Consider the following 27,421-nt stretch of genomic DNA (forward strand, 5'->3'; position numbering starts at 1 on the left):
TTACGCATTTTGTTTTACAGCAATTTATTTTTCTACCAACATTATAAGATTTGCTTTCACAACAAGATGCTGAACTCTTCCCCTTGAATTTACTGTCTGCCGACAATCTGAGTAATGCAGCATCATCTTGGGGATACAGAAACACGATTTCACCGAAAGCAGACTATTTTTAGTGTGCCTTTGACTCATGAAACTTGCAAGAGGAAATTTTGATGTAAATCTTAACTACATGGGTCGTGCTCATGCCTTTGAATTGCCTCTGTCATTGTTTACAGAGAAGCACAAGCAACTACTTGCAGGAACAGAGACTAATTAGAAATACTAAATTTGTGGAAAGACTCTTCAACCTTCAAAACTCAGAGTGGTTATGAATCTAATATGTGCTGAATACTGACAGACTGTTTTAAGCATAATTACCAGATATTATCTCTTGTTAATATATTTCACTGCAATCAGCAGCAAATTTAACTATTATAATTGCAGATTTGCCAGAAAGAAAATGTGTTAAGAATTTATTTCAAACTAATCAGGGCTCGACAGAGGTGCATACCTTTAATCCTAGCACTGGGGGGAGGCAGAGGCAGGTGGATCTCTGTAAGTTCAAGGCCAGCCTGGTCTACAGAGTGAGATCTAGAACAGCCATAGCTTCTATACAAAGAAACCCTCTCTCAAAAAAAAAATCAAAATAATTCAGGATTATTATGAATGCCTAATTTTTATTCTATCTCCTCTGGTCAGTAGTTTGGTTTTTGTTCTTGTCTTATGCTTCTAACCATAACTCAGCTTTCAGTCAGGGTGCCTGAAGACTGTGAGCACCATTGTCTTAACAAGAATGTTTGATGGGTTTCCCTTATTATCAGTTATGTTGCTTTCAGGGGATTATGGCCATTTCAGAGCATTGTAGATATTACATGAAGTTCTTCAAGCATGAAATTATATTGCTTCACTCCCTGATGCCTTCCATGAGTATATGATACAGATTTATGGCGAGAATATATTGAGACATTAAAGTATTTCTGATAAGATATTTTCTTTAGAATTGGGGGTAGTAGGAAGCTGTCCACAAACTCATAAAGTTAGTCCCCCTGTTTTAGGTGGCTCCAGAAGAATTCAAGACCAGCATTGGCCGTGTGAACTCATGTCTAAAAAAGGCTCTCCCAGTCAATGTGAAATGGCTGCTGTGTGGATGTCTCTGCTGCTGCTGCACCCTGGGGTGCAGCCTGTGGCCTGTTATTTGTCTCAACAAGAGAGTGAGTATAACCAGCCTATTGTATAACAATAAAAAGAGCTGCCATTTATTGGACACTTACTATGTGTTAGAACTGTTTCAATTTACTTTACATGATTTATTAAATTCCCATAACAATGCTGTCCTTATATTAAAACTCAAGAAACTCCAGGAAGGAAGTATAAGCCACTTGTTCAGCCTTTATCAATACTTTATCACTTAGTATGAGCTTCTACTACTTGAAATAAATGTAATCTAATTAAATGTACTCAAGTAAATGTGTATGAATTACTTTTTTAAAAAGAAAAGTCAAAGAAATGACTTAAATAATCTGAGCTAAGGTACCAGGAGAGCATCTTTGGCTTTTTGAAGCCAAACGAAAGAACCAGCAATCCTCAAAGGTTGAGAAAGCCCTTAGCTTTGAACATGTTACAGTAAAATTCCAAAATAACCTTTCTAGTTGTGTCCTGAATTTAGGATACTGCCTTAATTTTATCGTCTTTAAGATTATATTTAATGGGGCTGAAGAGATGGCTCAGTGGTTAAAAGCACTGACTGTTCTTCCAGAGAACCAGGGTTCAATTCCCAGCTCACAACTGTCAGTTCCAGGGGACTCAACACCCATGGCAAAACACCAATGCACATAAAATAAAAATAAATTTAAAATTTTTATATATTTAAAGATATAATTTTTAAATTTATTTTTATTTCAGGAATGTGGGAAGACCTCTTTGAAAAATCTGATTAATGGGCAGGGAATATAGCTCAATGGTAGAGTGCTTGTCTATCGGATGTGAGGCCCTAAGTTCAGTTCCCAGACATGGAAAAAAATGTGGTTAAAGGCCCTGGAGAGATGGTAAGAGCAAGAGTGAGGACCTGAGTTTAAATCCAGTACCCATGTCAAAAGCCAGGCATGGATGGAGGCAGAAGGCTCCTTGGGGCTTGCTGACCATCAGCCTACCTCTGGGTTAAACAAGAGGCTCTGTCTGAAGGAAATGGAAGGAGGTAGAGCAGGCCATCCTCGGGCCTCCACAAGTTCATACAGGCACATGCCTGTACATATGCACCATATGCCCGTATACACACAAATTCAATTATAATTAAATCCAAACACCCATTTTACCTAAAGTTCTTTCCCTAGTGTCTACTGATGTTTGTTTAAACTTGTAAATCACAATTGGTCCACTAAATCAGATATGGTATTATGAGTTGAAAATATTTCAAGAAATACTCATTTTATCTTGTGTTTTCTCTTAAGCTCTTTTATGATTGCTTCAAAAAGGCAGGTAATAAATAAAACGCTGTAAACTTTGACTTTTTCCCTTAACCTAGAACATTGTGCGTGGTAAGTAGGTGTTCTACCACTGAGTCAAAGCCCCAACCCTTGTTTTTATTTTGAAACATGGTCCCATTAAGTTACCCAGGCTATTTTTTTTTTTGAGACAGGATCTCAGTGTGTAGTCCTGGCTAACCTGGAACTCACTCACTATATAGTCCAGACTGATCCTGAACTCATGGAGATCTGTCTACATCTGCCTTTGCCTCCTGAGTGCTGGGATTAACGATTCACACTACCACACACCTGACCAGGGCTGATCTTAAACTCCTTCTGTAGCCCAGGCAGCCCTTGAGCTCCTGGTCTTTCTGCTTCAGCCTCCTTAGCATTATAGGCGTGTGTCACCAAATCAAGTTCCCCTATGACTTTTGGAATGGAAAAGTTAAACAGTTTACTGATTCCCTTGTGGTTATTAAAGCCACCAGTAGGTCAGAGCTTTGCTTTAAATAAATACAGTTTAAGTTGTTTGTCAAAGCAAGTATAGTATTTTCAACTGTCTATAAGTTTAAAAAAGCTGAGAGCAAAAAATTTTTAATTGTATTTTTTAGAAGTTGCAATCAATAACTTCTACCCCATTGTTTTAAAGCCTCAGTGTGAATTAATCCAAAAATTTCCTATCACATAAATATAGCCAGTCTTAATTACTAGAAACAAGGTTTTTGGTTTTAATGTTATCAAGAATGTTTTCCTCTGTGATTTATTTATGCTTTTGTCCATCTCAATACCTGTGCTGGAGGGCCTGAAACAAACATTTTTTTCCAACCATGTGTTTCTGCTATGAGTATTTCTAGTAGAATATTCAATAAAGGCTGAGATGGTACTGATTCCCTGATAATCCTTCTTTCTGCCATTGCTTTGGTTAAGTAAGAGTTTACACTGCGGCCAGCAGGATGGCTCAGCTAGTAAAGGTGACTGGTGCCAAGCCTGAGAACCTGAGTTTAATCTCTAGACCCACATGATAGAAGAGAGAACCAACTCCCACATGTTGTCTCTGACCTCCACATGCATATACTCTCTCTCTCTCTCTCTCTCTCTCACACACACACACACACACACACACACACACACACACACACACCTTACAATTTAAAAAATGATAATTTATGGGGCTTAAGAAATGGTTCAGAGTTCAGAAGAGTTTACTATTCTTCCAGATGATCCAAGTTCAAGTTTCAGACCCACATCAAGTGACTTGTAATCACCTATAATTCCAGCTCTAAGGGAAGCTTTTTTAAATATTTGTTTACTTATTTATTATGTATACAATACAATATTCTCTCTGTGTGTATGCCTGTAGGCCAGAAGAGGGCACCAGACCTCATTACATTGTGAGCCACCATGTGGTTGCTGGGAATTGAACTCAGGACCTTTGGAAGAGCAGACAATGCTCTTAACTGCTGAGCCATCTGTCCAGCCCCCTCTAAGGGGGGTTTTATTCTGGCCTGCATGGGCACCCTCGCAAATGTGGCACACATACATACACACATTTTAAAAAATACAAAATAAGTCTTTAGAAATGACAGTTTAGACTGGAGATAAAATTAGACTGCTTCCTCTGCATGCACAAAGCCCAAACGAAGTTGAATCCCCGGCACCACATAAACCAGGCATGGTAGCACATGTCTTATCCAGCACTTGAGGTGAAAACAGTAGGAGCAAGGTTCAAGGCTATTCTTGGCTGTGTAGTGCGTTTGAGGCCTACCTGGGCTATATGAGACCCTGTCTAAAGATTGTTTAGTGTAGATTTGTAAACCATTACCCCAAGAGCCAAACCACTCCTCTATATTCTTGAACATTTAGAAAAATTATCAGCATTTAAAAATACTAGGCCAGGCAGTGGTGGCTCACACCTCAGGAGGCAGAGGCAGGTAGATCTCTGAGTTTGAGGCCAATCTGGTCTGCAGAGTGAGTTCTAGGACAGCCAGGGCTATTACACAAACCCTGTCTCAAAAGAGTAAATTAGAAAACTGAAATCAGAGATACGGATCAGTGAGACAGCTCTTGCCTAGAGTTTGTCAAGTCCTGGATTCTACACCTGGCACCTCGTTCATTAATTTTTAAAAGAAAATTTGTGCTATACAGCCAGCTTCTCCTAAAAGCTGGAGATCTGAGAAGACTGGACATTACTGAGAGTTAACTGTAGCCACAAAGGTATGTAGGGCCAATGAGTTTCGACTTACCCCCTCTTACACATAGGTGTGGTGTGGGTCCAGTCAATTTCAACTTACCCCCCCTTACATGTAGGTATGTGGGTCCAGTCAGTTCTGACTTACCCCCCTCTTACACAAACTATGGAAGCAGCTACAGTTTAGTATTCAGCTTTGAGACTTGGTCATATCACCACCCCGACATGTGAAATTACTTTAAACCTTTCCCCTTTTTTACTCTGAGCCTTGACAAATTGAGAGGGCTATTTCAAAGGGAGGGTCTATTCTCATAAAACAAATATGATGGTGTTTTATGAGGTAGAACTTGTAATTACCATCATACTCGATTCTGTGTTTGTAGGGTTTTTAAAGTATTTAAATAAAGAGAGGATAAAACAAAAGCCCTACCTATACATCATGTCATATAGAAAAGGAATCAGGCTTTGTTGCAAGAGACAAATAGTTCTATCTGCAAGTTGGATTTAAGCATTTTACTTGTGTCTTTCAGAGTACATGTGTGCTCTTATGCAAAGAAGACATGAAGCTATTCTGTACAGTGCTATAACTTAGATGTACCCTGCCTTTGAACCTTTAGAGGGTGTTTTTTGTTTGTTTGTTGGGAGCACGTTGCCAATCCCAGGCTGGCCTTGAACTATGTAGGTGAGGATGGCCTTGAACTTCTGATCCTGTGTCCACCTCCTGAATGCTAAGATTATAGACTACTATAATATACTATAATATACTACTATGTAAACTAGGCCTAGTTTATATAGTGCTGGGAGTGGAACCAAGGGGTTTAAGTCCACGCCGGACAAGCACTATACCTACTAAGTTATATCCATAGCTCAAGCCACTACCTTTATCTTCTGCTGAACTTGAATCATTTGCCTATAGTCGTATATAAGAAAATAATTGTGTGGTTTTTTTGTGTGTTTTTCCTTTTTGTTTTGTTTTGCTTTTTTGAGACAGGATTTCTTTGTGTAACCCTGGCTGTCCTGGAACTCACTCTGTAGACCAGGCTGACCTCAAACAGAGGCAGCAACAGGCAGATCTCTGAGTCTGAGGCCAGCCTGGTCTACAGAGAGAGTTCCAGGACAGGCTCCAAAGCTACAGAGAAACCCTGTCTCAACCCCTCCCCCAAAAAGAAGATGATAAACTACATGGCTAGAGAGATGGCTCAGTGGTTAAGAGCACCCTGGCTGCTCTTCCAGAGGTCGAGTTCAATTCCCAGCAACCACATGGTGACTCATAACCCTCCATAATGAGATCTGGTGCCCTCTTCTGTTGTGCAGGCATACCTGCAGACAAAACACTGTGTACATAATAAATAAATACATAATAAATCTTTTTTGAAAAGATGAATCCTTTAGTTTTAGTATATTTACAAATAGTGCTTATGTAACCATACTGTACACTCTAACTTTAGAACATTTCCTTCACCTTTAAAAGGAAAGCTTGGGACCATTTGTAGTGACTTCAAATTTCTCTTCAGCCCCTTCCCCAATCCCAAGCAAGTGCAACCTACTTTGGCTCTTATATTTTCTTTATGTTACTTTACTTTTTTATATTTATATTTTCATAAATATTATTTTTTGTTTTTTTTTTAAGACAGGGTTTCTCTGTAGCTTTGGAGCCTGACCTGGAACTAGCTCTTGTAGACCAGGCTGGCCTTGAACTCACAGAGATTCACCTGCCTCTGCCTCCCAAGTGCTGGGATTAAAGGCGTGTGCCCAGCTATAAAATATAGTATAAATTTTATATTATATTGAAATTTTATATTACATATTTATATTTTACTTTATAAATTTATATATTTATATTTCTATATATTACTTCATGGCTGGCTTTGAAAGCAAGAAAAGATAATGGCTTTTATTGGGTAGAAACATATACAAAAATTGCCTGTGAAGCCACTTTCAAGGGTATAATTCAATGGCATTAAAACCATTAACACTGTCACACAGCCATCCCCATTGTGCAATTCCAGCCCTCCTTTATCATCCTGCAGGAAAACCCTATCCCCGGAAGCCACCATTCCCCATCATCTTTGCAAGTTAAGAAGCGCTCCCTCCTCTTTATCTTTCAGAACAGTTTTAAAAGGATTAATATTAATTCTTTAATATTCTTTGGAGAATGTACTAGGAAAGCCTGGGATTTACTATGTTGGCAAGGGTTTGATTTGCATGTACTCTATTGACTTGGCTTAAACAGATTTACTGAGGCTTATTCTTTTTTTATTTTATTTTTTTGCATCTCAACCAGAGTTTCCTCTCTCCTATCCTCTCAGCCCCTCACCAGATTCTGTATTTGTATTTGAGTCAATTCTAGGAATTCCTTCCCATTTTCTAGGCTCTCTAGTGTATATGCATAGCGCTCTTCTTAGCATGGGCTGCAGCTCTGCATTCCTGAAAGGTCAATTACGAAGTTTCGGGCTTAGTCCATTGAGTCTTCTTGTGCAGCTAGATGTTTAGTATATTTGTCAGTATTTTCAAAAGGAGACCTTTTGGTGCTACTGTTCTGTTCCTACTCTCTCTGTCTTTCTTCTGCTGCCTTTGGATTTACTTTGCTTCCTTGGCTGATGCCTTAAGGTGTGAACTAGGTTATTGGTTTGAGGCCAGTCTTCTCTCTTCCCACAGCTGTGTATAGTTCCTTTTCCTTCTAAGCATTGCTTTTGTTGCAGCCTCTAAGTTTAGCCTGAAGTAGTTTGTTTTCACTATTTTCTAGGTTGCTTGTGGGTTCTTTGGGCTATTCATTGTTTCAGGATATGGTGTTTGATTTCTTCCTTTGTAAATCTCTTTGTTAAGCTGCATAGTTGTGTTTTGTCCATTATGGAAAGTAGGATATCAAAGTCTCTATTGTTGTGGAATTACCTAATTCTCACCTTAGTGTAGTCAATTTTTTTAAAGATTTATTTATTTATTATGTATGCAGTATTCCTTCCATGTATGCCTGCATGTCAGAAGGGGGCACCAGATCTCATTATAGATGACTATGAGCCACCATGTGGTTGCTGGGAATTGAACTCAGGACCTCTGGTAGAGCAGTCAGTGCTCTTAACCTCTGAGCCATCTCTCCAGCCCAGTGTAGTCAATTTTTAATCATAGGTTTTAATTTGTTGTTCATTGCATGTATGTTCATAATAGTTAGGTCTTCTAGATAGATTTCTCCTCTAATTTATCAGCTTATATTATTACTGACTGAGCCTTTATGTCTTCACCAAGTTCATTATGTCGAAGTCCTAACCCTGAAGGAGAGAGTCTTTATGAGATTATTGCCTTTCTATGAAAAGACCAAAGAATTCTCTCTTCCCATCCTCCACTCACTTTGCCTCTCCTTCACCATCTCTGTCTTTCCTTGTGATGTGAAGAGACATATATAGCAAGCTCTTCAACACTCTGGCAAGAAGCCCTCACCAGGACTCAATCATGCTGGCTTCTTGATCACAGATTTCAAACCTCAAGAACTGTGAGATATAAATTTCTAGGGTTTTTTCCCTATTCAAAATAGATAATGTTGCCGGATGGTGGTGATGCACACCTTTAATCCCAGCAATCGGGAGGCAGGTGGATCTCTGTGAGTTTGATGCCAGTGTGGTCTACAAAATGAGTTCCAGGACAGCCAGGGCTACACATAGAAACCCTGTCTTGAAAGAAAGAAAGAAAGAAAGAAAGAAAGAAAAAAAGAAAAAAAAAAAGAAAGAAAAAAAAAAAGAAAAAAAGAAAGAAGAAAGAAAGAAAGAAAGAAAGAAAGAAAGAAAGAAAGAAAGAAAGAAAGAAAGAAAGAAAGAAAAGAAAAGAAAAGAAAAGAGATAATATATTCTTTTCCCACACAATATACCTTGATTATGATTAACTTGTTGATGCTTTGGTAACAAAGTACCACAGGCTAGGTGACTTAAACAACTGAAATGTATTTCCTTGCCGTTCTGGATGTCAGGAGCCCAAGATGAAGATATCTTCAACATCTGTGCATGATGGAGCGCACCTTTAATCTCAGCATTTGGGAGACTGAAGCAGGCATGTTTCTGTGAATTCAAGGCCTGCATAGAGTTTCATTGGCCAACCAGGGTTACATAGTGAATAAGACCCTATCCCTCAATCAAAAAAAAGTCTCCACGAGTATTGTTTTTCTGATTTTGGGGGGTAGTTAATTACAGTCTTGTCTCTGTATATTCACCTGTCTCTCTGTGCATGTCTGATTTTTTTTCTTGCTTCACGAATTTGTGTGTCATCCTTGCACAGGGGTCATGCTAATCTTCTCTGTATCGTTCCAATTTTAGGTGCCACAGCGAGCACCATGTCTGATTCTTTTCTTGTTGATGGTTGGTTGGTTTCAAGACAGGGTTGGCTTTGCCATCCTGGAATTCACTCTGTAGACCAGGCTGGCCTCAAATTCACAAGAGATCTGCCTGCCTCTGCCTCCTGAGTGCTGGGATTAAAGGTGTGTGCACCACCACTGCCCGGTTTGCAGGTCTGATTCTTAATATCCCCTTCCTATAAGTATTCCAATCACAACCAGGTATGGTGCCTCATGCCTGTAATCTCAGCAGTCAGGAGGTTGAAGCAGGAGGATCAGAAATTCAAGGCCAGCCTCAGCTACCTAACAAGTTTGATGTTAACCTGATACCATGTTTCAAACAACAAAAAGGCAAACCAATCATTATATTATACCATACCAATAAGACCTCATTTGAACTGAACTACCCCCTTCAATTCCCTATCTCCAAATGCACCACTTCCCAAGATACCAGGAGTTGAGACCCTAACATGAATTTTCAAGAACAGAATTCAGCTCACAAAACAGTTATCTTTTTTTTTATTTTGCTTTTTACCTGTCATACTTTTATTGTCCCTCAGTTCTTCTGTTACCTCCAGTGGTGGTTTGAATGGTAATACCACCGTCCATAAGATCAGATGTTTGAATACTTTGATCCCAGTTGGTGGCACTGTTTGGATAAATTTAGGTTGTTGAAGGAAGTATCCTATTGCGGGTGGGCTTTGAGGTTTCATTTCCAGTTCTCTTCTCAGTGCTTATGGTTCAAGATGTCCGCCCTCAGCTTCCTGCTCCTGCCACCATGCCTTCCCTTTGCCATCAGAGTCTAGCCTTCCGGAACTGGAATCCCAAATAAAGTCTTCTTTAATTTGCCTTGGTCATGGTGTTTTATTGCAGCGGTAGAGGACTAACTAATACAGCTCCTTGTCTTATATAGAAATGATTTTTGTAGTGAAGTATTGTTGGGTTTATCTTTCATGTTCTATGATAAAGGGCAGCTTAAGGAAGGGAGGATTTATTTTGGCTCATGATTTCAAGGAGAATCAAGTCAGGGATGACATGGTGTTGCAGCTCTGTCCCATGGCTCAAGAATGTGCAGCTCATTCACATCATGGCTGATCACAAAGCAGAGAACTCAGGTCAGAAGCACGACCAGCCTAGAACCTTCAAAGACCTACCTCAGTGACCCACCTCTACAAGCCATGTCTCTTTCCCCAAAGGTTCCACAACTTCTGAACACAGCACCAGTAGCTGGAGATCGAAGGTTCAAACACATGAGCCTGCTGGGTCATTTCACATTTAACAGCCATGTATTTTCTCAATTCTTTTTGTGTATATTTTTTTTTGATTTTTTTTATTGGTTTCAATTCCAACTTTCTTGGTTTTTCAAAACAGGGTTTCTCTGTGTAGCCTTAGCCATCCTGGAACTCGCTCTGTAGTCCAGGCTGGCCTCAAACTTGGCAGAGATCTGCCTGCCTCTGCCTCCCAATTGCTGGAATTAAAAGAGTCCGCCACAGTGCGCAGCTGTAATCCCAACCTTATATCACACAGTATTTGTCCTCACCTCTGTCTTTATGTTGTTATTATCCCAGGTTACATCTTGAGTATTATGTGCCCATTAATACAGATATATAATTTTCATTTTATGATTCATCTTCTAAATCAAAAGAGATGTTACCAACCATATTGCAATAGAACTGTTTTTTTTAAATGTTTATTTATTATGTATACAATATTCTGTCTGCGTGTATGCCTGAAGGCCAGAAGAGGGCACCAGACCCCATTACAGATGACTGTGAGCCACCATATGGTTGCTGGGAATTGAACTCAGGACCTGTGGAAGAGCAGTCAATGTTCTTAACTGCTGAGCCATCTCTCCAGCCCCCACTGGGTATTTTTTTAATATGTATTATATACTCTGTATTTTATTGGTGGTGCCCTTTCATTTCAACTTAAAGAACTCTCTTTAGAATCTCTTACAGGCAGCTCACATGACAATAAATTTTCTCACCCATTGTTTTTCTGGATTTTTTAAAAATTTTCTTTTGTTAGTGAAAGGATAATTTTTTAGACACAGAATTTTTGGTTGATAATTTTTCTTTCAACACTTAAATGTGTTACCCCACTGCCTCTGAGCTTCCTGGCCTCTGATGTGAAATGAGTTCTTCATCTCCTTGAGCTTCTCTTCTCTAGCTGCTTTAAGTTTATGTGTTGACTTTTAATAGTTTCATTACATGTTGTCTTGGTATGCTTGCTTTGAATTTATCTTACTTCAAATTCATTTGGCCTCTTAAGAGTTCTCTGTTTTTTCTCAGCAAATTCAAATTAATGTCCAATGTCGCTTGGTTTCATCTTTGAAAGCTTCCTTGCTAGGACTGAAGATATAGCTCAGTGGTTATGAAAATTTGCTTCTCTTGTAGAGGACACTTATTTTTTTATATTTATTTCATTTTTAATTACGTGCAGGGGCAATTAATATCCACATGAATACAGGTACCCACACAGTCCAGAGGCAGCAGATTCCCCTAGAGCTAGTTATAGGCAGTTCTGAGCTCCCTGATATGGGTGCTGGGAATCAAAATCAGGTCCTAAGGAAGAGCAGCAAGCACTCTTAACTGCTGGGTTGAGAGTTAGCATGTTTATTATATATAGTTAGAATATATATATATATATATATCCAATCCAGTTAGCATATTTCTTAAACAATATAAGGTTTACAGAATAAAATGAACAAAAATACAGAAATCCCATAAACTTGTTATCACTGGATACCAACTTTGCCTACTGTTGGCGTCTAGTGTTTGTGTGATGACATTTTCATAATTGATGAGCCAGTGTTGCTACATGGTCTCCATGAGGGTTCATTCTGTATTCTACATGCTTTGGATTTTAACAGCTACTTATCCTATCTGTCATCACAGTGTCATACTGAATAGTAATTTCACAGGCCCAAGTGTCTACTATACTGTACCTGTTCCTCCCTCTCTCACACTTCCAAATCCTGAGCGATCACTGAACTTTTTTGACTCTAATGTTTTTGTTTCTTCTAGAAACTTATGCTTAAATTTAGTTCAGATAGTCTTTTTATGCTAACTTCCTCCACTTACCAGGATATATTTAAAGTTCTTAAACTTGTTTTGGCTTGGTAGCTCATTTCAGCAGATCTAGCCTTAGTAGTCTAGTCACTGGATACTGTTGCCTCGTTTAAATAGCCTATGCTTTATTTTTTATCATCTCTTCACCTATTGAAGTTTATCTTAGTTGCTTCAAGACGTAGCAATCATAAAGATGAGTGAGCAGAACTTTAAAACTCATTTGAAGAAGTACCAAGAAGTACCAAGAAGTAGGAGTCTGCTTAGCTTTGTAGGAAACCGCCAGACTGCCTTCCATTGTGTCAGTCCATTCTGCATTCCTACAAGCAGTAACTACAACTTCTGTTTCTCCACAGCCTCAGCCCCAGCATTTGGCGTTGTCAGTGTTTTAGATTTTGGTCGTTTGAACACCTGTTCAGTGGTGTTTCCCAGCTGGTGCAACACAATCAGCGCTTCACAATTTTGATTTTCAGCTCTATGGAGTCATATGATGCTGAGTAGACTTTATTGTGTGCTTACCTGCCATTTGTGTGTCTTCTTTGAAAGTTTTCTATTCACAGTATCCCTTTGTCTGGGAATTTGGTTTTGTTGTTTTTATTTGTTGGGGGACTGTTATAGTTTGCGTTTTTTTGTTTTTGAGATATTGTCTTAGATTCAACTGTCTCTGCTTCCCAAATGCTAGGATTAAAAGCATGTGCCATGGTGCACAACCACCCCCATTTTTAATAGCCCAGGTATGGGATACTTCCAGAAGAAGAAGAAAGACTGCACACCTTCCAGAGGATGCTCACCATCCATTTTCAAAGGAGCACCATTATCTAACAAGCCAGGGGCTTGCCCAGTTTTGTTTTTCTTTGAATACTGCTCAACTTTTTAAAACAATCCAAATACTGTGCATGCCAGTAGTCTTCAAGATAAGTAGTTTGCAAATATTTTCTCCAAGTCCACTGCTTATCTTCTCATTCTCATAAGAATTAGCTATCTGTACCAGAATTTTTAAATTTTATTGATTTCAACATAACCAATTTTTTTTATTTTAGTTGTATCTTCTTCCTTTTGGTTGCGTATCTAAGAATCCATTGCCAAACCTAAAGTCACCTCAATTTTGTTTTAGGCTATAGTATAGGCATTTTATAGTTTTGCAGTTTACATTTATCTCCATGATCTTTGAATGAATTCATTTTTAATCGTGAATATCTACTTGTTCAAGAACTATATGCAAAAAGACTATACTATCCTTTCTCCAATAGAAGGCCTTTCATCATTTGTCAAAAATCAGATGGCTTTAGATTTATGTGCATTTATTTTTTACCCTTCTCATCAGGCCCATTGATACTTTTATCAATAGCACATTGCTGGATTAATGTACTTTTATGGGACTGGAGAGATGGCTCAGCGGTTAAGAGCACTGGCTGCTCTTCCAAAGGTCCTAAGTTCAATTCCCAACTACTACAGAGTGGACTCACGATCTTCTATAGTGGGATCTGATGCCCTCTTCTGGTGTGCAGATATACATGCAGACAGGGTACTCATATACATAAAATACATGAATAAATAATTTTGAAATGTACCTTTTCTACTAAGTGAAGAGAGCAGGTAGCAGTCACTCTCTGACTTTGTTTTCCGTTAGTTCTTTGTTGATTACTCTGGATGTTTGCCTTTTGTATAAGCTCTAGAATCAGTTCGTTTATATTTTCATGATGACTACCTGGGACCTTGTCTGAAAGTACTTTAAAATATAGATTAATTTGGGAAGACTGGATATTTTGACAATATTGAGTCTAGTTCACCTGTGTTCCTGGAATATCTCTCTATTTGGATAGTTGTTTTTTTTCTTTCCTCAGAGTTTGTGATTTCCTTCATAGTTTATTAAATTTCTACTTTACTATTTCTATTTGTGGATTCTCAACTAGACAGTATTGTGTTTGTAATTTCAAATTCCACTTGAGTTGATGTTGGAATGGGAACTACTGCAATGGAATGAATGCTTTCTGTGCAAGAGGACATGATGCTGAGCGCTGGTAGCGCACACCTTTAATCCCAGCACTCAGGAGGAAGGGGCAGGCAAATCTCTGTGAGTTCGAGGCCAGCCTGGTCTACAAGAACTAGTTCCAGGACAGGCTTCAAGGCTACAAAGAAACCCTGTCTTGAAAAAACAGGAAAAAAAAGGAGAGAGAGGATATATAATTGGGGACGGGGTGGGAGGGGGCAGAATGGTACAGCCTAAATGTTTACATCTTCCAAAATTGCTGTGTTAAAAGCTATTCATCATGTGATGGTATTGGGGAGTGGGACTTTGGAGAAGTGATTACATCATGAGACAGGGCCCTTATGAACAGAATGAATGCCCTTATTAAAGAAACTCTAGATAACTGTCTCACCACTCTGCCCAAAAGAATGACACGGCAAGAAGGTGACTATGAATGTGAGCCAAGAATTGGTGCCTCATGTGACACTGAGTCTTCAGGCAATATGATCTTGGGCATTCCCACTGCCATAATTCTGAGGACTAGAGCTCTGCTTTTCAAAAGCCACCTGCTCTGTGGTAAACTGTTACAGGAAAGTGAGCAGATACACACCCCATTCTTTCTGCCTTTTCTTTCTTATCCTATCTCATTAGCTATGACAACCACTGTGATTTTTTTTAATTTATTTATTTATTATGTATACAATGTTCTGTCTACATGTATGTATGCCTGCCCACCAGAAGAGGGCATCAGATCTTACAGATGGTCGTGAGCCACCATGTGGTTGCTGGGAATTGAACTCAGGACCTCTGGAAGAGCAGCCAGTGCTCTTAACCTCTGAGCCATCTCTCCAGCCCCCAAGCACTGTGATTTTGTTCTTGTTGTCGTTTTGGTTTTTGGTTTTATGAGACACGATTTCTCTGTGTGGCCCTGACTGTCCTACAACCAGCTCTGTAGACCAGGCTGGCCTCGAACTCACAGAGATTTGTCTGTCTCTGCTTCCGAAACATTGGAATTAAAGGTGTGCACCACCACCACCTGGCTCACTTTGACTTTTAATAGGAATATTGGCTGTGTACCTCAGCTGTTCCATATGTGATCTTAACTATAAACTTAGCTGTACTTTTTGTAGATATTATTCTTCAAGTTGAAGAAGTTCCTTCCTATTTTGAGTCCGCTCAGTGTTTCATTTTGTCAGAAACCTTTCCTTAATGTATTGGTACAGTCACGTGATATTTCTTCTTTACATTTGCTAATATGATGGATTGATTTTCAAATCCCACTTGGCTGTGATAAATACCTGACTGTATTTGTAATGTTTAATTGGGGATTATTGTGACATTGTTTACGAAGAAATAACCTACAGCTAACCTACAGGTATGTTTGTGTAGCATCTTTATTTGGTTTGAGTACTATGGAAATAATGGCACTATAGACAAGTTAGGAAGTATTTGTGCTCTGCCCCTGTTTTCTGGATGATATTGCTGAGAAATACTAATTTCTTCCTTAAGATTTCATAGAATTCAGCAGTGAATCCATATAGGTCAAATGATGTCTATGCGGGAGATTATCATTAATTTCTTCTTTATTTATCTATTTTTATGTGTATGGGTGTTGTGCCTTTATGTATGTATGTGCACCACTTGTGTACCTGTTGTTCCTGGACGCTAGAGGACGGCATTGCATGCCCCGAAACTAGAGTTACAGAAAATTGACAGCTGGCACTCACAGTGTGCTCAACCTGGATCCTCTGTAAGAGTAGCAAATTTGACCAGGCTTTATACATTCTTTTAATCCCAGCACTCAGGAAACAGGAGTAGGTAGGACGTTGCAACTTTAAGATCCCTGTGAGTTCAAGGCCAGCCTGATTTACACAGTGAGTTATCAGGACAGCCAGGGCTACATAGTAAGACCCTGTCTTAAAAAAAAGAAAGAAGGGGAGAGAGAGAGAGAGAGAGAGAGAGAGAGAGAGAGAGAGAGAGAGAGAGAGAGAGAGAGAGAGAGAGAGAGAGAGGGGAAAGAAAAAAGAAAGGGGGAGGGAGAAGCAAAGAGAAAAAAAGAAAAAGTGAGATCTTGAGAACTGCTGAGCCTATACAGAAACCTGGACTTAGAGCGCCACCTTGCGTCAAAGAGCAGAAGTGACTGCAGGCAAAACAAAATCAAACTCTGGAAAAGCTATATATTTATACACCTTTCTTTATAACTTTTTTGAGACAGAGTCTCACTAAGTAGAGTTTGCTGTCTTGAAACTTACTTTGTAGACCAGGCTGGGCTCAAATCACACAGATCCATCTTTCTCAGCCTCCCGAGTGGTGGGATTAAAGGCATGCACGACCATCCCGACTAAATTTCACCCTTTCCCTCCTTCTGCTCCTTCAGGATTCTGCTAGTCTCAGCAATGAAAAAGGTGGCTTCAAAGTGGTCTACCGATCATCATACTGAGAACTAGGAATTAGACAGATTTCCCTATAGGCAGACAGGTAGGGAGAGAAGCCATGACTAGGTAATGAAGGAGGCATCCTTCCAAAATGGCTGTCTTCTTCCCTACCCCCCCCCCCCCCCCCCCCCCCCCCACCTCACACCCCTGGTGAGAAATAAAAAGCAGAGTGGTTTGAACAAAAACCTAAAGACTTTTGTTTTTCCTCTTACACCAGGTGGCGCTTCTGCTAATGGACCGGTTTGGACTGGTTCTTTGCTGGTGGTTTTGTTGTTTTCTGTTCAGTTGTGGGGGTTCTTTACATGTTTTGGAGTTTGATTCAGGTGTATGACTTACTTTGTAAACCATGCTGACCTCAAATCACACAGATCCATCTACCTCAGCCTCCCGAGTGGTGGGATTAAAGGCGTGCACGACCATCCCCTCCTAAATTTCACCCTTTCCCTCCTTCTGCTCCTTCAGGATTCTGCTAGTCTCAGCAATGAAAACGGTGGCTTCAAAGTGGTCTACCGATCATCATACTGAGAACTAGGAATTAGACAGATTTCCCGATAGGCAGACAGGTAGGGAGAGAAGCCATGACTAGGTAATGAAGGAGGCATCCTTCCAAAATGGCTGGCTTCTTCCCTACCCCCACCCCACCCCATGCCCCCCCACACCTCACACCCCTGGTAAGAAATAAAAAGCAGAGTGGTTTGAACAAAAACCTAAAGACTTTTGTTTTTCCTCTTACACCAGGTGGCGCTTCTGCTAATGGACCGGTTTGGACTGGTTCTTTGCTGGTGGTTTTGTTGTTTTCTGTTCAGTTGTGGGGGTTCTTTACATGTTTTGGAGTTTGATTCAGGTGTATGACTTACTTTGTAAACCATGCTGACCTCAAATCACACAAATCCATCTACCTCAGCCTCCCGAGAGCTGGGATTAAAGGCGTGCACGACCATCCCCTACTAAATTTCACCCTATCAATCATTCTGCTCCTTCAGGATTCTGCTAGTCTCAGCAATGAAAAAGGTGGCTTCAAAGTGGTCTACCGATCATCATCTTGGAATTATACAGATTTCCCGATAGGCAGACAGGTAGGGAGAGAAGCCATGACTAGGTAATGAAGGAGGCATCCTTCAAAATGGCTGGCTGCTTCCCTACCCCCACCACATGCCATCCTCCCCCCCTCCCACTTCCCACCCCTGGTGAGAAATTCAAAGCAGAGTGGTTTGAACAAAAGCCTAAAGACTTTTGTTTTTCCTGTTTCACCAGGTGGCGCTTCTGCTAATGGACCCATTTGGACTGGTTCTTTGCTTGTTGTTTTGTTTTCTGTTCAGGTGTGGGGGTTCTTTACATGTTTTGGAGTTTGATTCAGGTGTATGACTTACTTTGTATACAATGCTGGGCTCAAATCACACAGATCCATCTATCTCAGCCTCCCGAGTGCTGGGATTAAAGGCGTGCACGACCATCCCCTACTAAATTTCACCCTTTCCCTCCTTCTGCTCCTTCAGGATTCTGCTAGTCTCAGCAATGAAAAAGGTGGCTTCAAAGTGGTCTACCGATCATCATACTGAGAACTAGGAATTAGACAGATTTCCCGATAGGCAGACAGGTAGGGAGAGAAGCCATGATTAGGTAATGAAGGAGGCATCCTTCCAAAATGGCTGGCTTCTTCCCTACCCCCACCACACTCCATCCCGCCCCCTCCCACTTCCCACCCCTGGTGAGAAATTAAAAGCAGAGTGGTTTGAACAAAAGCCTAAAGACTTTTGTTTTTCCTGTTTCACCAGGTGGCCCTTCTGCTAATGGACCGGTTTGGACTGGTTCTTTGCTGGTTGTTTTGTATTTTTCTGTTCCATTGTGGGGGTTCTTACATGTTTTGGAGTTTGATTCAGGTGTATGACTTACTTTGTATACCATTTGGGCTGAAATCACACAGATCCATCTACCTCAGCCTCCCCAGTGGTGGGATTAAAGGCGTGCACGACCATCCCCTACTAAATTTCACCCTTTCCCTCCTTCTGCTCCTTCAGGATTCTGCTAGTCTCAGCAATGAAAAAGGTGGCTTCAAAGTGGTCTACCGATCATCATCTTGGAATTATACAGATTTCCCTATAGGCAGACAGGTAGGGAGAGAAGCCATGACTAGGTAATGAAGGAGGCATCCTTCAAAATGGCTGGCTTCTTCCCTACCCCCACCACATGCCATCCCCCCCCCCCTCCCACTTCCCACCCCTGGTGAGAAATTCAAAGCAGAGTGGTTTGAACAAAAGCCTAAAGACTTTTGTTTTTCCTGTTTCACCAGGTGGCCCTTCTGCTAATGGACCGGTTTGGACTGGTTCTTTGCTGGTTGTTTTGTATTTTTCTGTTCTATTGTGGGGGTTCTTACATGTTTTGGAGTTTGATTCAGGTGTATGACTTACTTTGTATACCATGCTGGGCTGAAATCACACAGATCCATCTACCTCAGCCTCCCCAGTGGTGGGATTAAAGGCGTGCACGACCATCCCCTCCTAAATTTCACCCTGTCCATCGTTCTGCTCCTTCAGGATTCTGCTAGTCTCAGCAATGAAAAAGGTGGCTTCAAAGTGGTCTACCGATCATCATCTTGGAATTATACAGATTTCCCTATAGGCAGACAGGTAGGGAGAGAAGCCATGACTAGGTAATGAAGGAGGCATCCTTCAAAATGGCTGGCTTCTTCCCTACCCCCACCACATGCCATCCTCCCCCCATCCCACTTCCCACCCCTGGTGAGAAATTCAAAGCAGAGTGGTTGAACAAAAGCCTAAAGACTTTTGTTTTTCCTGTTTCACCAGGTGGCCCTTTTGCTAATGGACCCATTTGGACTGGTTCTTTGCTTGTTGTTTTGTTTTCTGTTCAGGTGTGCGGGTTCTTTACATGTTTTGGAGTTTGATTCAGGTGTATGACTTACTTTGTAAACCATGCTGGGCTCAAATCACACAGATCCATCTACCTCAGCCTCCCGAGTGCTGGGATTAAAGGCGTGCACGACCATCCCCTACTAAATTTCACCCTTTCCCTCCTTCTGCTCCTTCAGGATTCTGCTAGTCTCAGCAATGAAAAAGGTGGCTTCAAAGTGGTCTACCGATCATCATACTGAGAACTAGGAATTAGACAGATTTCCCGATAGGCAGACAGGTAGGGAGAGAAGCCATGACTAGGTAATGAAGGAGGCATCCTTCCAAAATGGCTGGCTTCTTCCCTACTCCCACCACACTCCATACTCCCCCCCCCCTCCCACTTCCCACCCCTGGTGAGAAATTCAAAGCAGAGTGGTTTGAACAAAAGCCTAAAGACTTTTGTTTTTCCTGTTTCACCAGGTGGCCCTTCTGGTAATGGACCGGTTTGGACTGGTTCTTTGCTTGTTGTTTTGTTTTCTGTTCAGGTGTGGGGGTTCTTTACATGTTTTGGAGTTTGATTCAGGTGTATGACTTACTTTGTAAACCATGCTGGGCTCAAATCACACAGATCCATCTGCCTCAGCTTCCGGAGTGCTGGGATTAAAGGCGTGCACGACCATCCCCTACTAAATTTCACCCTTTCCCTCCTTCTGCTCCTTCAGGATTCTGCTAGTCTCAGCAATGAAAAAGGTGGCTTCAAAGTGGTCTACCGATCATCATACTGAGAACTAGGAATTAGACAGATTTCCCGATAGGCAGACAGGTAGGGAGAGAAGCCATGATTAGGTAATGAAGGAGGCATCCTTCCAAAATGGCTGGCTTCTTCCCTACCCCCACCACATGCCATCCTCCCCCCCTCCCACTTCCCACCCCTGGTGAGAAATTCAAAGCAGAGTGGTTGAACAAAAGCCTAAAGACTTTTGTTTTTCCTGTTTCACCAGGTGGCCCTTCTGCTAATGGACCGGTTTCGACTGGTTCTTTGCTGGTTGTTTTGTATTTTTCTGTTCTATTGTGGGGGTTCTTACATGTTTTGGAGTTTGATTCAGGTGTATGACTTACTTTGTATACCATTTGGGCTGAAATCACACAGATCCATCTGCCTCAGCCTCCCCAGTGGTGGGATTAAAGGCGTGCACGACCATCCCCTCCTAAATTTCACCCTTTCCCTCCTTCTGCTCCTTCAGGATTCTGCTAGTCTCAGCAATGAAAAAGGTGGCTTCAAAGTGGTCTACCGATCATCATCTTGGAATTATACAGATTTCCCTATAGGCAGACAGGTAGGGAGAGAAGCCATGACTAGGTAATGAAGGAGGCATCCTTCAAAATGGCTGGCTTCTTCCCTACCCCCACCACATGCCATCCTCCCCCCCTCCCACTTCCCACCCCTGGTGAGAAATTCAAAGCAGAGTGGTTGAACAAAAGCCTAAAGACTTTTGTTTTTCCTGTTTCACCAGGTGGCCCTTTTGCTAATGGACCCATTTGGACTGGTTCTTTGCTTGTTGTTTTGTTTTCTGTTCAGGTGTGCGGGTTCTTTACATGTTTTGGAGTTTGATTCAGGTGTATGACTTACTTTGTAAACCATGCTGGGCTCAAATCACACAGATCCATCTACCTCAGCCTCCCGAGTGCTGGGATTAAAGGCGTGCACGACCATCCCCTCCTAAATTTCACCCTTACCCTCCTTCTGCTCCTTCAGGATTCTGCTAGTCTCAGCAATGAAAAAGGTGGCTTCAAAGTGGTCTACCGATCATCATACTGAGAACTAGGAATTAGACAGATTTCCCGATAGGCAGACAGGCAGAGAAGCCATGATTAGGTAATGAAGGAGGCATCCTTCCAAAATGGCTGGCTTCTTCCCTACCCCCACCACACTCCATCCTCCCCCCCCCCACTTCCCACCCCTGGTGAGAAATTAAAAGCAGAGTGGTTTGAACAAAAGCCTAAAGACTTTTTGTTTTTCCTGTTTCACCAGGTGGCCCTTCTGCTAATGGACCAGTTTGGACTGGTTCTATGCTGGTTGTTTTGTTGTTTTCTGTTCCATTTTGGGGGTTCTTACATGTTTTGGAGTTTGATTCAGGTGTATGACTTACTTTGTATACCATGCTGGGCTGAAATCACACAGATCCATCTACCTCAGCCTCCCGAGTGCTGGGATTAAAGGCGTGCACGACCATCCCCTACTAAATTTCACCCTTTCCCTCCTTCTGCTCCTTCAGGATTCTGCTAGTCTCAGCAATGAAAAAGGTGGCTTGAAAGTGGTCTACCGATCATCATACTGAGAACTAGGAATTAGACAGATTTCCCGATAGGCAGACAGGTAGGGAGGGAAGCCATGATTAGGTAATGAAGGAGGCATCCTTCCAAAATGGCTGGCTTCTTCCCTACCCCCACCACATGCCATCCTCCCCCCCTCCCACTTCCCACCCCTGGTGAGAAATTCAAAGCAGAGTGGTTGAACAAAAGCCTAAAGACTTTTGTTTTTCCTGTTTCACCAGGTGGCCCTTCTGCTAATGGACCGGTTTGGACTGGTTCTTTGCTGGTTGTTTTGTATTTTTCTGTTCTATTGTGGGGGTTCTTACATGTTTTGGAGTTTGATTCAGGTGTATGACTTACTTTGTATACCATGCTGGGCTGAAATCACACAGATCCATCTACCTCAGCCTCCCCAGTGGTGGGATTAAAGGCGTGCACGACCATCCCCTCCTAAATTTCACCCTGTCCATCGTTCTGCTCCTTCAGGATTCTGCTAGTCTCAGCAATGAAAAAGGTGGCTTCAAAGTGGTCTACCGATCATCATCTTGGAATTATACAGATTTCCCTATAGGCAGACAGGTAGGGAGAGAAGCCATGACTAGGTAATGAAGGAGGCATCCTTCAAAATGGCTGGCTTCTTCCCTACCCCCACCACATGCCATCCTCCCCCCATCCCACTTCCCACCCCTGGTGAGAAATTCAAAGCAGAGTGGTTGAACAAAAGCCTAAAGACTTTTGTTTTTCCTGTTTCACCAGGTGGCCCTTTTGCTAATGGACCCATTTGGACTGGTTCTTTGCTTGTTGTTTTGTTTTCTGTTCAGGTGTGCGGGTTCTTTACATGTTTTGGAGTTTGATTCAGGTGTATGACTTACTTTGTAAACCATGCTGGGCTCAAATCACACAGATCCATCTACCTCAGCCTCCCGAGTGCTGGGATTAAAGGCGTGCACGACCATCCCCTACTAAATTTCACCCTTTCCCTCCTTCTGCTCCTTCAGGATTCTGCTAGTCTCAGCAATGAAAAAGGTGGCTTCAAAGTGGTCTACCGATCATCATACTGAGAACTAGGAATTAGACAGATTTCCCGATAGGCAGACAGGTAGGGAGAGAAGCCATGACTAGGTAATGAAGGAGGCATCCTTCCAAAATGGCTGGCTTCTTCCCTACTCCCACCACACTCCATCCTCCCCCCCCTCCCACTTCCCACCCCTGGTGAGAAATTCAAAGCAGAGTGGTTTGAACAAAAGCCTAAAGACTTTTGTTTTTCCTGTTTCACCAGGTGGCCCTTCTGGTAATGGACCGGTTTGGACTGGTTCTTTGCTTGTTGTTTTGTTTTCTGTTCAGTTGTGGGGGTTCTTTACATGTTTTGGAGTTTGATTCAGGTGTATGACTTACTTTGTAAACCATGCTGGGCTCAAATCACACAGATCCATCTGCCTCAGCTTCCGGAGTGCTGGGATTAAAGGCGTGCACGACCATCCCCTACTAAATTTCACCCTTTCCCTCCTTCTGCTCCTTCAGGATTCTGCTAGTCTCAGCAATGAAAAAGGTGGCTTCAAAGTGGTCTACCGATCATCATACTGAGAACTAGGAATTAGACAGATTTCCCGATAGGCAGACAGGTAGGGAGAGAAGCCATGATTAGGTAATGAAGGAGGCATCCTTCCAAAATGGCTGGCTTCTTCCCTACCCCCACCACACTCCATCCCCCCCCTTCCCACTTCTCACCCCTGGTGAGAAATTAAAAGCAGAGTGGTTTGAACAAAAGCCTAAAGACTTTTGTTTTTCCTGTTTCACCAGGTGGCCCTTCTGCTAATGGACCGGTTTCGACTGGTTCTTTGCTGGTTGTTTTGTATTTTTCTGTTCTATTGTGGGGGTTCTTACATGTTTTGGAGTTTGATTCAGGTGTATGACTTACTTTGTATACCATTTGGGCTGAAATCACACAGATCCATCTGCCTCAGCCTCCCCAGTGGTGGGATTAAAGGCGTGCACGACCATCCCCTCCTAAATTTCACCCTTTCCCTCCTTCTGCTCCTTCAGGATTCTGCTAGTCTCAGCAATGAAAAAGGTGGCTTCAAAGTGGTCTACCGATCATCATCTTGGAATTATACAGATTTCCCTATAGGCAGACAGGTAGGGAGAGAAGCCATGACTAGGTAATGAAGGAGGCATCCTTCAAAATGGCTGGCTTCTTCCCTACCCCCACCACATGCCATCCTCCCCCCCTCCCACTTCCCACCCCTGGTGAGAAATTCAAAGCAGAGTGGTTGAACAAAAGCCTAAAGACTTTTGTTTTTCCTGTTTCACCAGGTGGCCCTTTTGCTAATGGACCCATTTGGACTGGTTCTTTGCTTGTTGTTTTGTTTTCTGTTCAGGTGTGCGGGTTCTTTACATGTTTTGGAGTTTGATTCAGGTGTATGACTTACTTTGTAAACCATGCTGGGCTCAAATCACACAGATCCATCTACCTCAGCCTCCCGAGTGCTGGGATTAAAGGCGTGCACGACCATCCCCTCCTAAATTTCACCCTTACCCTCCTTCTGCTCCTTCAGGATTCTGCTAGTCTCAGCAATGAAAAAGGTGGCTTCAAAGTGGTCTACCGATCATCATACTGAGAACTAGGAATTAGACAGATTTCCCGATAGGCAGACAGGCAGAGAAGCCATGATTAGGTAATGAAGGAGGCATCCTTCCAAAATGGCTGGCTTCTTCCCTACCCCCACCACACTCCATCCTCCCCCCCCCCCACTTCCCACCCCTGGTGAGAAATTAAAAGCAGAGTGGTTTGAACAAAAGCCTAAAGACTTTTTGTTTTTCCTGTTTCACCAGGTGGCCCTTCTGCTAATGGACCAGTTTGGACTGGTTCTATGCTGGTTGTTTTGTTGTTTTCTGTTCCATTTTGGGGGTTCTTACATGTTTTGGAGTTTGATTCAGGTGTATGACTTACTTTGTATACCATGCTGGGCTGAAATCACACAGATCCATCTACCTCAGCCTCCCGAGTGCTGGGATTAAAGGCGTGCACGACCATCCCCTACTAAATTTCACCCTTTCCCTCCTTCTGCTCCTTCAGGATTCTGCTAGTCTCAGCAATGAAAAAGGTGGCTTGAAAGTGGTCTACCGATCATCATACTGAGAACTAGGAATTAGACAGATTTCCCGATAGGCAGACAGGTAGGGAGGGAAGCCATGATTAGGTAATGAAGGAGGCATCCTTCCAAAATGGCTGGCTTCTTCCCTACTCCCACCACATGCCATCCCCCCCCCCCACCTCCCACCCCTGGTGAGAAATTAAAAGCAGAGTGGTTTGAACAAAAGCCTAAAGACTTTTGTTTTTCCTGTTACACCAGGTAGCCCGGCTGCTAATGGACCGGTTTGGACTGGTTCTTTGCTGGTTGTTTTGTTCTTTTCTGTTCCTTTGTGGGGGTTCTTTACATGTTTTGGAGTTTGATTCAGATGTAGGACTTGCAGATAATGCTCTCACATTCTGTGCGTTGCCTTTTGATTTCTTTTTTTATTTTCTCCCTGTGTGGGTTTTATGTTTTGTGGGTTTTTGGATGGGGGTTGGGAGAGGTGCTACTGTTTTCTGTTATTGTTTTATTTTTGGTGGGTGTTTTTGTTGGGTTCATAGTAAAAGAAAGCATTGCCAAAAGCAGTATTAAGGAGCTTATTGCGTATTGTCTTTTTTTTAAAAAAAAAATGAGTTTTATAGCTTCTGAGTAAATATTTAAGCTTTTAATTCATGTTAGTTAATATAAGTAAGCTATGACCAACTTCACGCTTACCCTTAGATATCCAGTTCCCAACACCATTCAGAAACTGGCCTTCCCTCCCAACATGGATGCTAGAAACTAAATCCCAGTCCTATGAAAGAGCAGCCATTTCGTCTGTCTTTTACACTAGTGTCCCATTGTTTGATTCTCCTTTCAATTAAGAGTTTTACATCAGGACACGTGATGGCTTTACCTTTGTTCTTTCTCAACATTCTTTTTGTCTCTGAAGGTCTTTGGTGGTTTCTGACAAGTCTGAGGGTTTTCTTTGTCATTTGTGTATTGCCCTGAAGCAGTGTGGACAGTTCAACAAGAGAATGCTTCATTTCATGATCAAAATACAGATCTTTCACCTTGCTACTGAATTTTCTTTTCAATTTTTTTTACAAATGACTCCTTCCTCCCTTCTTTTCTTATTTATGTATTTTGAGGCAGAATCTCACTGTGTGGCACCGACTCCTGACTGTGCAGAACTCACAGGAGTTCGCCTCCCCTCCCAAATGCTAGGGAGCATCTGGCTTTCCTTCTTTTATGTTAATCAAAAATCCTTTCTCGGTTTCCAATAAGAATATAAAATGCCTGGTAATCTTCCAGCTTTTCAAAAGCTTTAGAGACTTTTTTACACCCTCCAATATGCATGCATTTTGAATGGATTAGGATGGAGAGACTAGGCTCTATCCGGTTCCTGCCTTGCATCTGTCCTTTCCACTTCACCATCTGCTAGGAAAACCTGGGCTGAACCAGCTTAGTTTGGAATGTGAGGTGTTTACTGAAAAAGTAGTCCCGAGAAAGGTTCTCGAACATCTGTGTGAGGCCCACAACTGCTGCTACTCCATGTTAGCACTGTTGATGGCTTTCCATAGCTGTCCAGTGTATGGCACGTACCACAGAGCAATTCATATGTGTACTTCATTTGGAAAAGCATAAATTAGGGGCTGGAGAGATGGCTCAGAGGGTAAGAACACTGGTTGCTCTCCCAGAAGTCCCGAGTTCAATTCCCAGCAACCACATGGTGGCTCACAACCCATCTGTAATGGGACCTGGTGACTTTCTTGCCAGCAGTACATTTTATGCTTAATAAATAAATCTTTTTTAAAAGGCATAAATTAAAATTTGATGGATGGATAGATAGATGGATGAGGGGGTGGAGAGATCTTCTTTTATAGCTATGCAGTAGCTACTCAAAGTGTTATTTCACTTTTGGTAGTTTCTATATATGTTGCACTTTTTTCTGATTTGTAATTAAAAAAACAGAAAAATGAGTAATGCCATACAAGAAGACAAAAAACACAGATACATGTAGCTTATAATGTTCAAGTTACGTTCTCATGGAATCTTAATCCTTTTTCTTAGACCAGAAGATCAATTCAGAAGTTACTAGAATGGGAAAATAACAGATTATACCACAAGGTAAGAAATTTAAGGCAAGTGGGACACCCTATTTGTAGTTTTGAATTATCAAATTGAAAAAGTAAGTACTAAGTGAATTAATCCAACACACAAAGGAATGGATTAGCAAACCAATCCTGTTAGCCCATTCCTAGCATATGTTCTGGGTAAGGTATCTGAGGCGCTGTTTTAGGCCATGCAGCCTAGATTTTACTCTTATTCAAATGGAGTACATTGCAATTAACCAAAGATGATAGAAAAATTCTTAACCAAACTCTACCTTTTTAGCTTGCTTTGCACTGGAAGTTGACTAAAAGGAAATGTGAAACTAGCAACATGATGGAATATGTAAGTATGAAGCTGTTTTCATTATTCTTGTGATTTCACCCCAAATGCTATGCGTTGCTTACTGTGTTTGCCATCTGTTGTTCATGCCCTTTAGCTTCTCAGCCTGAACTTCTGTCTGTTGGGGCACAGAGGCCACCATTCATTTTCTTTAGATTTGTGGCCAACCTAAAGTATCTTGAAAGCCTACAGATAATGTACATCTTAAGTCTCAGCTCAAAATGTTGTACACCCTAACATACAACACTGAGAACAGCTGCTGCCTAGCTTGTC

General features: G+C 41.7%; 1 protein-coding gene and 1 pseudogene across 1 annotated transcript in view; one reads left to right on the top strand and one right to left on the bottom strand.

Moving 5' to 3' along the window:
• Chic1 (cysteine rich hydrophobic domain 1) overlaps positions 1–27,421 on the top strand; it is a 47,968-nt gene that overhangs the window by 12,317 nt on the left and 8,230 nt on the right. The window contains exons 3-5 of the mRNA XM_038316295.2: positions 1,095–1,250; positions 26,768–26,824; positions 27,092–27,151. Of these exons, the coding sequence (XP_038172223.1) occupies positions 1,095–1,250; positions 26,768–26,824; positions 27,092–27,151 (273 nt within the window). The remainder of the gene's footprint in view (positions 1–1,094; positions 1,251–26,767; positions 26,825–27,091; positions 27,152–27,421) is intronic.
• Positions 8,908–9,006, bottom strand: LOC119805590 (annotated as a pseudogene).

This window comes from Arvicola amphibius, chromosome X, assembly GCF_903992535.2.
Source record: "Arvicola amphibius chromosome X, mArvAmp1.2, whole genome shotgun sequence".
NCBI classification, from domain to species: domain Eukaryota; kingdom Metazoa; phylum Chordata; class Mammalia; order Rodentia; family Cricetidae; genus Arvicola; species Arvicola amphibius.